Source organism: Haplochromis burtoni, unplaced genomic scaffold, assembly GCF_018398535.1.
Source record: "Haplochromis burtoni strain Fernald_Lab_line unplaced genomic scaffold, NCSU_Asbu1 Contig_4, whole genome shotgun sequence".
NCBI classification, from domain to species: domain Eukaryota; kingdom Metazoa; phylum Chordata; class Actinopteri; order Cichliformes; family Cichlidae; genus Haplochromis; species Haplochromis burtoni.
This window is the reverse complement of record NW_024582365.1, coordinates 5,637,125-5,651,561: the sequence shown is the minus strand read 5'-3', so window position 1 is coordinate 5,651,561 and position 14,437 is coordinate 5,637,125. Positions and strand designations below refer to the sequence as shown.

General features: G+C 40.2%; 1 protein-coding gene across 1 annotated transcript; it reads left to right on the top strand.

Annotated features, from left to right (window-relative positions):
* The first annotated feature begins 6,045 nt into the window (after positions 1-6,045).
* Positions 6,046-14,007, top strand: wfs1b (Wolfram syndrome 1b (wolframin)). Its single transcript, XM_042221907.1, has 10 exons — positions 6,046-6,240; positions 7,524-7,919; positions 9,652-9,728; positions 9,911-10,053; positions 10,164-10,337; positions 10,423-10,503; positions 10,638-10,798; positions 11,714-11,950; positions 12,037-12,155; positions 12,297-14,007. Exons 3-10 carry the CDS (start codon positions 9,709-9,711, stop codon positions 13,843-13,845), a joined length of 2,484 nt encoding a protein of 827 aa, XP_042077841.1. The 5' UTR covers positions 6,046-6,240; positions 7,524-7,919; positions 9,652-9,708; the 3' UTR covers positions 13,846-14,007.
* Positions 14,008-14,437: the final 430 nt, after the last annotated feature.

Below are 14,437 nucleotides of genomic sequence, written 5' to 3'. Positions count from 1 at the left end.
TATTGAAAATAAGCTCGATAGGTTATTGTTTTTTGTTTCTCCTCTGTTTCAAAGTTGGTCTGATCAGCCTGCACCAAAGTTCCCCTTTGCTCTCTGTTTGGTAAGATTTTGGTCGGTTTGAGCAGTTAGTCTGTTACATAATTACCCTGTGTTGTCATTACAACTTGAATTTAGTCTTTATCTGACCTCTTTTTAAAATCCCCTGTTATTTTACTGATATATATAAATATATATAAACAAAATTTGTACTTGATTGAGTTATTAAAGCTTTTCAGATAAAGATGATTTTTTCACTATTTCTTATCATTTGATCAGGTGTTTAATGAAAATACAAACATGGACAGTGATACAATGTTCATATTTTTTATAATTTTCATACCACTAGTGTTTAAAATCAAGTAATCAAGATGTTTTTTAACCTTTAATTAGAGCCTTAAAAAAAAATATATATATATATACTTTAGCTGCCAGTACTGACATTATTTTCCATTTCACAGGCTCAAAAGCACAATTGATGAGAACCATTGACCAACAGACATTTTTGCAACAATGGGTTGCCTGTTTCTTTGGTATTTCATGACAAATTGGCGAGATAAGAGCTCAAGAGATGGTTCCAAGTGTTAAATATTAAAGTGGTTGCTGGTAAATGGACCACAGAGGTGTGGATGCATGTGTGAATGCAGTGGGAGGGGAAAAAAGATCTATTTGATGTTTTTGAATTTTTAAAAAAAAGAAATAAAAAAAAGAAATAATGCTGTGTTAAGCTCAACAAAAACCCCAAAAATACAACTAAAGTTGATGACAACCTCATGAGTTGTGGATTTATAAAAAGAAAACAGTCCACTCTTCAATCACATCTTGACTTACTGACGTGACTCTATTCAAAGTTTCCATTGCACAGCCCAAACATCTGAGCTTAATACCACACACAGACTCAACGTGCATTTCTTTAACGTTTCATCATGTTAGCAAAGTTATAGTATCGCATTAATGGTTAATTTAATTTATACTTTTTAATTTGTAAATTGAAATTCTGCCAAGACAAATATCAAAGTTTTTAATTGGAGCCTGTGTTTGTGTTTTGTATTGTGAACGACAGAATTATCAAGAGCTTTCAACGGGGGTGTGTGTGATATTTTCCCTTCATTAGTTATCAGAATTAATTCATTTCAAATATTTGCTTATTGGGACATTAGTCTACGCCAGATAATAAGGAATACAATTAAAAAATAGAAAAATGAATAATATTTTCAGATTCATTATCCTTTACATCTTTATAAGGCCAAAGTTGAGTATTACTGTCTTCTTATGTGTTTCCAAGTTTATTTTCTTACTTTTTAACACACTGTTTCTGATTAATATCCTTTCATCATTTCACCTTATGACCCCCAAAATCCTTTTGCAATCAGTTTAAGTGTTTTATTGATGCCTCTGAATCGTCTTTTGTGCTTGTTTTGTATTGTGTTAATTATTAATTATAAATTTGATGGTGTTGATAATTTTCAGTATATTTCATTTAAAACCTACTGTGCTTCTTACCGTGCTTCATTGTATGAACTAAATAACCTTATCATACAACCTCAGTGTGTTCAATAGTGTTACTGTGATGCTCTAAATGATGTAATTACATGTGTGTATGGGTATATTTCTTTTATTCTAGGACAATATGACTTGTCAGATCACAAAAGTAGGTGAAATACTCTGATATTATGACAGTGGCGTGAGTGTGACCCAGTTTCTAGAGACTGTATTACTTACGCACAGCTGCCTGTCTCTGCCTCTCCACACTGTGCCTGCCTGTCTGCCATTCACCAGCAGGGCCACATACATGCATGCTCACAGTTTTCTGTGGCAGCAACATATGCGGCCCATTATTTCAAGGCACAGGAAGTGGAAGAGGCAAAACACACAGTCCGTAAGGAGTTTTAATTGTGTACATTAGTCTTTGCCTGTGTCGTGACCTATTCCGAGCTGTCACGGATCATATTTGCATGTACAGGACATTTTAGAGTGAGATAATGCAGGCAAAGCAGATAAGGTGAGTTTGAGGTATTAGGCTGCACTGCTGTCATGCTCCTGCTCAGGCCAGCAGACACACAGATGGAGTGATTAAGATCAAAGAAACAGCAACAAAAAATATTGAAATAATTGTGTGTTTGGTTTTATTTTGGTGAAGCATTGTCTCACGGTGCAAATGTGAGAGAACTGTAACGATTGTTTCTGTGAATTGATTTGCCTGAGGTACTTTTTTTTTTTTTAGCCAGCATTATATTTTTTTAGTCTGTTTTTGTACAGTGCCCACTCTGAAAAAACAACAGGAGTAGAGTTCACAGAAACAGGATAAAGGAAACTTTTCCTTTTGACGTCAATCTAACCTTGTGATTAGGTCTTGTGAGTTCTCACCCTCAGATAAAGGACCAATTTGAGGTGTTATTATATATGGGTGATATAATTGGTGATAATTAAAGTGTTAAAGTGATGGTAGATTAAGGTTAAAAACACACTGTAAGCTGGTCTTGTGCCTTGACTAGAAGACAAACTGCACTGCCACAAATGTAAAGGTTTTCTCTAGTTAGTTTTTAAACTAACTAAATGTTAAATCAGCTTATTTACATTTCTTTTGTCTGGTTATGAGAAACATGGTAAAGTGGGGAGTCACCGCTTTTATTAACTTAACATAATCATCTTAGCTTCTTGGCATATCCCTGAGAGCTGTCCATAATAAGCTTAACATATTCATGACTGTGTGCAGATTAAACTTTTAGAGATGGCTCTTAGTATTCAGGGGAGCCCTAAGAATCAGATGAGGAATATATCAAACTACTTAGTTGTTTATGCAGGATTTTATGAAAACACACAGGCAGTCACATGACTGGTGAAACATTCACCTTTTAGTCCATGTCTGCAGCCATCCACTAAACTGACCTATTTAACACAATGTAAACTCGAGCCTCCAGTGCTCATGCTGACGTAACACTTTCATATGAAGGTAATTAGGATTCCCAGGCATGACTCACTGCTGTTAGTCACTAAAAATCAGAGCCTGATGTTCCATGTCTATTTCCAAAACCTTCATTCAGATTATGAATGAATGACTTCATCGGTCTTTAAGGCATTTTCACCTGTTAAAGCACTTTCAAAGAAAGTAAAGGAGATTTTTCTCTACATTGACCATTTAGCCAAAATACAATATGTTTAATGGAAAAACTGCTTTCAAAAGCACTCAGATGTTCCACTAGAAAGCTCTAGTATTTAAAAGCTCAAGAAATACAGTGTGCCATTATAGCCACATCACGGGGAGTGTGAGTCAGCCACAGCAGTTATTGTGTTGTATTAGCATCGTTTTTGGGGTGGAAAAAAGTTTAAACAATGTGTTGCATAGCTTTTCAGTTTGTAATTGAACCTCTGATATTAAGATAGAAATCTTACTTTAGAGCTTGTATTTATGCTATGCACTGTGAATTACTGCATCTAAAATCACATTAAATTCTGTACCAGTATTGTGGCGTTTTCATCTATTGAGACAAAGCACGTAATATCAAGATCAACAACCAAGATCTAAACAGTTACAACTAAAGCTTGTTTCCATGCAATTATTTCTGCCGTCATTGTGTAAGTGCTTGTGTTTTCCTCCACCCTTGTTTCTCTCAAGGCTCAAAACTGCCAGATCAATATGTGAGTTCTGCCTGAAGCTGAGAATTAACCCATGGGAAGGAGTTGAGTTTTCCATATTTAAAAAGCCTGTTGGAATTTCCAGTGATTTAAGCACGTTGAGACTTTTTGGAGTTATATTAATCCAAGTGGTTCATGTTTCAAGATATTTAGACAGTGGCCCTGTATGAGAGTTGGATTACTTCCTTTCAATCCTCAATGTAAAGCGGATTGCAGGACAACATGTTGCTTGCCTGTGATGTCTTTTATATATTTCTTATCAACAAATGCTACGTAAAGACTATGTGCTTTACAAAAATGTTCCTTGGGTCTTGTATTTGACCAAAGTATCAGCTGGATGCAGTGCACCCAGTACAGCAGCCCATTTCTCTACAGAGAGCAACTTCAAAGGTCAAAACAGTGACTGGGCTGCATTTGAGTTAGAAATACTCACCTTCACTCCAGTCAGTGTCCGTTCTCATATAACCCTTCTGGTTGCTATGGTTACAGACCATACCTCATCTCCTCCTCCTCCTTCTCAGATCTCTCTTCCTGTGAGAGATATTGGGTTTACAGGGGGACTCTGTAGGCGAAGCTTCTATTTTACATACAGAGACCTGTTACCTAGAGACAGAGGAGGCGATTCAAGTGCATCCTGGACAAAATCTCTCAGTGCCATGTTGTGTCATGTAACCGTTTCCAATCACTGCAGCTGCATGAGAAAGTTTACCAGACAGAAAACATGATGGGGAGTCTCCATTGCTTGAGTCTTGAGTAGTCATTACTTCCTGGAGGGTATACACTGAAAGTGAGAGAGAAAGCAAGCAGACTGGAGTTATTAAGAACAGCCTGTTTCAGTGTTCAATTACCTCAGTAATTACCACATTTTAAAAACCCACAACTGTTGACTGTGACCGTCTCAGGCACGGGCAGTGCAGTCCTGACAAATCTGCAAAGGGGATTTGCATAATCAAAAGATCTGGACTCATAACAAGCTAAATAATACAAATAACTATTCAGAGCTGATTTGCTTAGTTTAGGAGAGACACATCTCTGAGTGCATGTGTGTCTAAGCCCATTTAAAAGACAGATTTCCTGATGTATGCAGATTGCAGGTGTGCATACATGTGAGAGACCAAAAGCACTGTAAGGGTCCTGATTATCCTCTCAACTGGATTGTGTTAATCTACTAATCGAGAACCATTTACATAACTGCTTTAGTGCAATTGCAGTTAAGCAATTACTGCCCTCATTTCCATCTTTTCCCACAGTGTGCTATCTACTCTTGAACTTTCTACACTTGAACTTTAATCTCACTCTTTCCCCCCCGAGTCCCAATATCTTTAAACTCCTTTAATTGTCTGCACTCCTTCCTTCCTTTCTTTTTACTAAGTGCCCTTCCTCCGAGCATAGTCTGAACTGAATGTTTTCCTTTTCTTGTCTGTTACTGAGACTCTTGCAGATCTTATAGTCTGATCTCAATCAACAAATTATTTTTCACAGAATGAAACCTGCAAGATGTTTATTCCATTCCATTCATATATTTAGTGGCATGCTGTCACACTTTTTAAAAAATCTATTATGTTACCCTGTAAATAGCTTTAACTTGTCTGCACTCTATGTGTGGATCTTAATCTGTGGAGTCTGGATAAAATTATTACACATGCTTGTGGGAGAAAGACTCTAAAGTAAACCTGATTGCTTAATTGTTTGGCGTAACACCTTACACTGGTATTTCTTAAATTTGACTTACAGTAAATTACACTATTTTTGTAAATTTCCACAATCAATTTGACAGTCCTAGCTTTGCATCTTTCCCTTATTACAGCATCATTCTTTATCATATCATAATAGTGATACATAATAAACAAAGGATTTAATCTTTGCTATATGGAGAAAGAGCAGGGGAAGGATTATGTTTCTACTTAGAATAAAAGTATTTAAATAAATACTAAAGAAAAGCACATTTCTTTTCTAATAATTTTTCAACAAAACAAATCCACTTCAATTATCAAAACCCATACATTTAATTATGACTATAGCTAAGTTTAGTTTAGTTTTGTGTTGCCATCTGTTGGTACAAAATCAATATTGCGTTTTTGCGAGCATAAAAAATATACATCGATAAACGACTCATAAAAACAAATAGGAGAATTTAAAGGAACCTCGAGCTCTAAAATAGTAACTCGTTGTTAGACGTAGTCCGTTGAACTCATTTTTTTCTGTCCTCATGCTAAATGAATTCTAACAAATGTTCTCGATATATTAGTCGTTCGACAGTTGATTTCTCTTGACTTTAGGGTTATTTGAACTTCCTGCCACTGCAGCCAATCAAATCCTAATCAATAAAAACAAGCTTTCGGCGCTTTCCAATCACCTTGCGCAGAATGAAAAGTAGGCGTGGACGTGGAGTGGAGCAGCTGACAGACTTTCCGGCGCGTCGTGTGTGTTTGGAGTTTGACCACAAAAACAGAGGACGTGCGGATTTCAGGGGGGGATGGAAGAATGAGTTGGGACTCTAAATAGTGAACAAACGGAGAAGCAATTTAATCTGGAGGGTTTAATTAAACTGGTGTTGTCACGGGAAAGGTAAGCCGACATTAGAAGTGTTGAATGTCAGCGCTCGTTAGCGTTAGCTCCTAAAGCACCGGTTATTTCAGCTAACGCCTCCTGCCACATCCAATTGCTGCTGTCTTTTTAATATCAAATGCAGTAGCCCTATATATAGAAATGGCATTGTGTGTGTGTATATAGCGTTCTTTTTGCCGCTAACGTTTATTAAGAGTGCTAAATTTAGTTTGGAAGTCCCCTTTATCGGCAAAGTTATTGTCATCGGAGCCCTGTCCTGCTTATCCAAGAGGGGCACCAGGACACTTGATTTGCAGTCATTGCACTTTAAGGATGTCACCTTCTCAATATAGCTACCCAGGGCTCGGTTAATAATATCTAAAATAGACTATAGACTTCGTAGCACACATCTGAACAAAATTGTGTGTGGGATTATTTGGCCTTAATTAGTAAAAGGAAAGGAGCTTTCTAGGATAACAGAGGTAAATATTACATTTGTTTTGGAAATCTGCCTGAGTCTGAGCTACGTGGCTGAGATCTGTTGGTTTCGTCTGTAGTATGAAAGCAGCTTTTCTTTTATAGTAATCAAATGACACATTTTACATCAGTTATGCACAATATTAAAACCTATGAGAGGTTTACTGAAGACAATTGAAAGTCTTGTTATAAATTCTGAGAAGTTTTGGTAGTGGTATTCATGTGGTTGACATACCACCTTCCTAAACACTTTGGGAGATCAAGCACACCCCTCCACACTTAAAAAAACAAACAAAAACCAAACACACTAAAAATCCAATTTAAAAATTCCTCATGAATATTTGGTACATACTGCATTCAGTTCATTTTTATTTATATAGCAGTAATTCACAACAACAGTCATACCAAGACACGGTATATTATATTGTAAAGACACTAGAATATTGAAAATGGGAAGAAACCACAACAATCACATGGCCCCCTATGAGTAAGCACTTGGTGACAGTGGCAAAAACCAGGCTCAAGGAAGACAGCCATCGGCTGTGACTGGTTGTTTGATTGTTTCCCCCCCTGTAAAATCTCACTCATGTGATGATGAGGGAACACAACCTTTCAAAACACCTGTTACTTTGCAACAGGTGCACTCTGTTAGCTGCTTGTCCTTGAACATGTGCTTCATACTATATATGCATTGCTGTTTTTCACACACTGCAGCATTACCAGTATTACCACAGTAATGTTTTGTTCATAATTTTTCATAAATCACTGGGATTGTATTTGTTCCCCAAAACATTCCTAATTGATTAAAAAATATGATGTAATTTCAGCCATGGATCCTTCACTAACTGCCAGTTCATCCGCCTCCAAACTGGACCCTTCGTCTCCTACCACCCTGAGACCCGGACCTTCTTCTCGCAGCTCATCTGTCAACTCAACTACGACAAATTCAAACTGGCCAAATCCTAAACTCACAATGCCAACACCTCCAGCAACACCCTCATCTTCTCCCTCTACTGCCTCCCCTCGGACTTCTCCAAATCCTCTTTACCGCTCTTCCTCCCTTTCCACACCGACAACCTCGCCTCTTCGGCAACCAATCAGGAGCCTCTCCCAGGGGGGCAGATCTCAGCTAAACGCCGCGTCTACGGGGAATCCCATGACTGGATCATCAGCTGCTGGCGGTCCTGCAACAATTTCACAGACTCCTCCCACACCAGAGCAAGGTGAGAATCAAAACTGACCTTCGACCTTCACTTTGCACTTCTTCAGGAATCAGTGCAGCCAACACTCCCAGGTTACTGTGTATGTGCAGTGCAGTGTTTCCATGACCACAGACATTTACCTCAGCATGTAAAGCAGCCTCTCCCTTTTTGCTGACCTGAAGAGAAAAGATGGTTTCACATGTGTTTTTTTTAAACTAAACAAATATGGTATGCAAGTAAGACGTCTTTTGGTTGAAGGGGAATAGCACTTTTTATCTTTTTAACCCTTTGCAGTGATTTATATATTTAGCTTACCTGCTCAGTCATTTCATAAGTAAACACTTTCCAGTTTCTTTAACTGTCTAAAATAATATAATTAAGTGTCTTAAAGTTCTGAATGTACTGAAAGTAAAACAGGGAGATGGACTGCACCACTGTGGAAGTGTTTGCACACCAGGAGAATGAGCAGCAGCTGTTTGCTGTGCTAAATAAACAGTTATTTTAGAGCTCAGGCAGATGGTTAAAGTGTACGTGGCTTTACCAGTGTAAGTTACTGGATGCTTCACATTTTCTTCTGCTTCTTGAGATCCGCAGGCACAGGCAGACCACACCTTCACTCACCAGTATCACTTACAGCCCGCATGACGGAAAAGTGTTTCCACATCTGTTTTTCCTGCTGTTAGTTTTAAACAGAACAAATATGACCGCTTACTTTACGGGAAGCGGACACATTTTCGGTGTGAGATCCTGTTCCTTTGGAGAACTGGGATTTAAGAGTAGCAGAAATCATTAGCCAAAGGAAGATGATAATTAAACCAAGAGGGCTCTGTGGTATTATCAGGTCTTGTCAAGGCCAAAGCTGTTTCTGGAAGGATGTGACTCATGCTCATGCTCTGGGATCACTGATGTCACAGATTGCCCCACTGAGCTGGTGTATTGTTTCTATTTTTGTTTGTTGGGAACATCTGCAGAGTATTTAAAAATGTAGAGTAATAAGGAGTAGTTGCTCCTTTGAAAAAACCAAAGAAAACCTAATATATTAAATAGCTGGGTTTTGGTTTTTTTTTAATTTTTTTTTTAAGTGGGCATAATATCAAGCTCCATATGTTTATTCTTGGACTTTTCTTGGTTAGCTCTGCGTGAATTAGAGTTCAAAGTTCATCCACTGCCTGAACCAAATTATTTTATCTCTCTTACCTTTAAGGCCACCATCCTCTGATTGGCTGTTGCTCTCTAACAGAAGGTTTAAACAGCACCCTGTGTGGGACAGCTGTGCTCACTTTCAAAGCTGTGTCCCTGAAATGATCACATAGAGTACAGCAGGGAGGTTTTTTGTAAGACAAACTGGAAGTTGGTATGACTTCGGTTCCCTGGANAAATGCATCTTTCTATATGATTTTGAGTTAAAAATAAATAAATAAAAAAAAAAACTTTAGGAAAATAAAACCACTGAAGTGGTGTTAAAGTCACTGGCATGTTTTGCTCAGCCTTATTAACACAACTAACAGAACTTCAGCTAAATAGGTTCTTAGTTTTTCCAAGGCCAGCCCCAGTAAGCTGTACAAGCAGATATCACCCTAACTGGCCTCTGATGCACACCCAGTGCTCTGGAAGCGGGCTAGAAATACCACAGAAAACAATGATTTCAAAAAAAAGAAAAACAAGGGTTACCTTAGTAGGTGTCCAAGGTGGAAAGATTTGAAAGAGCCCTAAAATCTACTGATGGATTTTGAAAATGTATTTTCTGTTTCAGAGGAGCCAGAGGAGGAGGTCAGCTTTGAGGATTTGGAGGAGAGAGCAAAGTCAGGTGATGCCAAAGCACAGACTAAGGTTAGTGGCAATGATCATACTGCAGACACTGTGGACTGTAGTCGCCATATGGTGATGACAGAGCATATGAGCTAAGTAATTATACATTTTATTTTAGAGTGACATGCTGATAGGACGGACAGGTCACTAAGTCACAGTAATGCTTGTGTTGCAAGTCTAAAAGTCTGTGTGTGTCTGCACAGATGGGCCTACTTCCTGGCATTGGCAGAAGAAAGCGATGAAGAACTGAACAACTGCACAGCGGTCACTTGGCTCGTCCAGGCTGCTAAACAGGGCCGCAAGGATGCGGTCAGACTGCTGCAGCAGTGTTTGGCCTCCAGGAAAGGTATGACTGCTACTCTTAGTGCACAGCTTTTAGAAGAATGGAACCAGTGTGAAACTGGAGCATGATTGAGCTAACGTTCGTCTGTGCATTCATCCTCATTTGTTCTTCAGGCATCACACTGGAAAACTTTGAGGAGGTGAAGAAGTTGTGTACAGAGACTCGTTTTGAGAGAGGAGTGAGGAAGGCAGCTCTGCTCATGTACTGGAAGTTAAACCCAGAGAGGAAGAAGTCGGTGCCCGTTTCTGAGATGCTAGAGAACGTTGAACATGTTAACACAGAGCCGGGTCCGAGAGGAATAACACTGTATTTCAAATCATTTACATTTTGAAGGCATTCATTTTTTTAAATTATACTTTCTACCCTCTGCAGACACACCAGTTTCCCCTGGTCCCCTAAACAGGTCTGCTAAGAAACAGAGGAGAGTCTTGGAGACTATGGTCACCAGTGAGGGTATGTGTGGTCTGAAATGTGTCTTCTAATGGGATTAAACATGCACAATTTGTCATTTCCTCAAGCCCAAAGTGTCCTACAGACCTGTCAGAGTAAAATAAAAGTAGTAATATTTCTTCTGTATTTCTTTGCAGCCAGTTCCCATGTGGGTCTTGATGACTTTGTTGAGATGACCAAGAAGTACGCCCAGGGTATTGCACCCTCACCAGTTATGGCTGCTGCAGGAGGAGATGATGATGATGACGATGATGAAATAGTAGTGAAAAATCCAGATGAACTGCCCCTGCATCAAAAGGTGGTTTGGGGGGTAGTGGTCTGCCTTTGTCATCTTCTTTTCACGCTCTGCTTGTCTTGAGTTTAGTAAATCTGTGAAAAAGTGAAAGAAATTCTGCAACTTAATCAGTTTCGGTCCTGCTATGTTTTCATTCTTTCACTATTAGCCTTTGTGGAAGAAAATCAACCATCTAATTATATTTCTAAATCATTTTCCATTCCTTTGTGTTAATATTCAGTTGGAAGCTGGTTTATTACACATAATAACAGCTCAAGTGAAGCTTCATCAGTCAGGATGTGAATGTTCACCTGACATAAATTCACCTGAAGCACGACCAGGTGTGCAGCCAAAGCTTCACCTGTGTAGTCGTCAGTTGATATGATCCTTAATTTAACAGCCAGAAATAATTCAAATACACTCACTGAATGAACATTAAAAGTTGCAGTGCACTGAAAATTTTAACCAGTCACAAATGATAATGTTTTTTGGGACTTCAGATTTCCCGTGAACTTCTTTTTTTTTTTTTTGTTTTTGTTTTTTCGGGGAGTATTCCTGGCTTCTTTTGGACCAGATTATGAATAATAATTAATAGCTTCATCAAAAAAGGGGGAGGGGGGGAAGCATCAGTTGTATAGCTAGTTTTAAGTGTTCAGGTCTAAACTAAACTGATTTTCTCAGGATCATCTCATTAACTAGATCTGCACCTTCTCTTTTTCCACCGTATTTCTAAAAAAATAAAATAAAATTTCCCCAAAGAAACACATTAAATAGCCTTCAAGTCCCTGTGAGAAGTGGGTTTCATAGGTTTGTTTTATCAAGGCAGCCGTTTTAACATCACCAGAAAAAGTTTTTTAGTCATTCAATTTTTAAAAATTTTGTTTGTCTGATTCCATCTCTGCGACGTACTGATTCTGTCTTCCTTGTTTTTTTTCCCAGCTGCTGAAGTTTCCTCTGTACGCCCTTCTCGAGATAAAAGAGCATCTTATCGACTGGGCGTCACGAGCGGGCATGCAGTGGCTCAGCGCCCTGATCCCCACCCACCACGTTAACGCACTTATATTCTTCTTTATCATCTCCAACCTCACAATCGAGTTCTTCATCTTCATCATCCCCCTGCTGGTTTTCTACCTCTCGTTCTTCTCCATGGTCATCTGCACACTGCGTGTATTTCAGGTTTGTCACGACGTACTAGACGTATTTATTGATTTCTGATAATATAGTACCTTTGTTTTATTAAAACAAAACATTTTTTTCTACAGAATTCTAAAGCGTGGGAACATTTCCAGGCTCTGACAGACCTGCTTGCTCAGTTTGAACCTGGTCTCGACCTGGAGCAGGCTGAGACCAACTTTGGATGGACGCACTTGGAGCCTTATCTGTAAGTCCACATCACTCAGTTTCCAGTAGTTTAATAATGTAAAGATTAGCTTCAATTTGATCTTTTCTTCCTTTAATATTACCATAAAGAAGAATTGAACTGTTTCTGCAGGAGAACAATTACTTTTTTTTGCTTTATCAGGTACTTCCTGCTCTCGGTGGTCTTTGTGGTTTTCTCCTTCCCTGTAGCTGATAAATCCTGGATCCCCTGCTCAGAACTGGCTGCTGTTGCTCTTTTTTTCACCATTACCGCCTTCCTCAGCCTTCATGCCTCAGCTCAGCTCTTCGCTCGTAAAGCCCTCGTCACAGAGGTCCTCTCTGGAGCATGCTCCCTCACTCAATTCTTCCCGGAGTCCCTGTGGTTCCTCCGAATGTTCGGGAAGACTTTCATCACTGTGCCTCTTGGAGATATCATGGCATTAAACCTGGGGATGCCATGTCTGCTGTATGGACACCTTGTCTATCTCCTCTTCCGTATGGCCCAGCTGAGAGGCTTTAAGGGCACCTATCTGTGCTTGGTGCCCTACTTGGTTTGCTTCACTTGGTGCGAGCTTTGCTTGGTGTTCCTTAATAATGCCTCGGCAATAGGACTCATCCGCACATGTGTGGGCTACTTCCTCTTCCTGTTTGCCCTTCCTATACTTTCACTGGGTATGGCTGCGATGCTCATCATCCAGTTAGTGCAGTGGTTTCTCACCCTGGAGGTCACCAAGATGGTGGTCACGCTGACTGTTTGCTTTGTGCCGGTGGTGCTGAGGCTTTGGACTCGCTTCAGCCTCAACCCCATCAAGGTGTTTCGGTCTTTGTCGCGGAGCAGTGTTGTCAAGCTCATCCTGGTTTGGCTCAGTGCTGTGGTGCTCTTCTGCTGGATGTACGTCTACAGGTCTGAGGGCATGAAGGTGTACAACTCCACCCTGACGTGGCCTGAGTACAGCAACCTTTGCGGCCCTTTGGCCTGGAAGGAGTCCAACATGGCCCAAACCCAGATTCTCTGCTCTCATCTGGAAGGACATCGTGTCACATGGACGGGACGATTCAAATATGTCCGTGTGACCGACATTGAGAACGGGCCGCAGTCGGTTATCAACCTGCTGCCTGTATTTGTAGGGAACTGGATGCGGTGCCTGTACGGTGAGCCATATCCTCTGTGTGATGACTTGAAGAATGCGACTGCTGAGCCCCAGCCTCTGCCCGCCCCAGCTCCTCCTCCTGAAGATCCTCTGTGTAAACTTAAAAAACTGGCAAAGCACGAATGTCACATCAAACGGTTTGACCGATACAAGTTTGAAGTTACAATGGGCATGCCGCTCGAGAGGAAATCCAGGAATGGGACGATCATCGAGGATGAAGACGCCACTAAGGACATAGTACTGCGGGCTAGTAACGAGTTCAAGTCTGTGCTTTTACACTTAAACACTGGCAGCCTGGTGGAGTTCAGTACCATACTGGAGGGGCGTTTAGGCTCCAAATGGCCTGTGTTTGAACTGAAAGCCATTCACTGCATGTCATGCGGCGACGCCCGCCTTCCCAGCCGCAGACAGTACAAGATTGAACATGACTGGAGGCGTACGGCCCAGAATGCCCTCCAGTTCGGTTTTGACTTCTTCTTCAACCCCTTCCTGACTGCACAGCTCGGACAACACTCAGAGACGGAGACCGAAGCAGAGGTTGTGACAAAGCAGGGAGGATAGACGAGATGGTTGGGGGATAACACTGTCATGAGTGAAGAACACTAATGATTTTTACCCACTGATCTTAAAAGAATCAGACAGCAATATTTTTGAGTGTCTTACTGTAGAAAAGTAGGTGTGTGTGTGTGTGTGTGTGTGTGTGTGTGTGTGTGTGTGTGTGTGTGTGTGTGTGTGTGTGTGTGTGTGTGTGTGTGTGTGTGTGTGTGCTGTGTCTGTGTGTTGTGTGTGTGTGTGTCTGTGTGTTGTGTGTTGAGTGTGTGTGTGTGTGTCTGTGTGTCTGTGTGTGTGTGTGTGTGTGTGTGTGTGTGTGTGTGTGTGTGTGTCTGTGTGTCTGTGTGTGTGTCTGTGTGTGTGTGTCTGTGTGTGTGTGTGTGTGTGTCTGTGTGTCATTAGAGCTTTTGAGCCAAAATCCGTGACTACATATAACGAAGAAACAGTTAATGCTAAAAAAACAAGAAGCACGCAACAATGTGGTTTTTAAGTACTTTACTGCCAAACGCCACATGAGGAAAAACATCATGTAAACCTCGCTGTGTTCAGCTTGTTATAAACATTTCATCCGGTTTAAGCTAATCATCTTAAGTATAGTAAT

Excerpts from the sequence above, each read along its gene's own strand:
- wfs1b (XM_042221907.1), top strand. The coding sequence starts at position 9,709 with ATGCCAAAGCACAGACTAAG. Across the intron at positions 9,729-9,910 it reads ATGCCAAAGCACAGACTAAG|ATGGGCCTACTTCCTGGCAT; the intron begins GTTAGTGGCAAT and ends GTGTCTGCACAG. Across the intron at positions 10,054-10,163 it reads GTGTTTGGCCTCCAGGAAAG|GCATCACACTGGAAAACTTT; the intron begins GTATGACTGCTA and ends TTTGTTCTTCAG.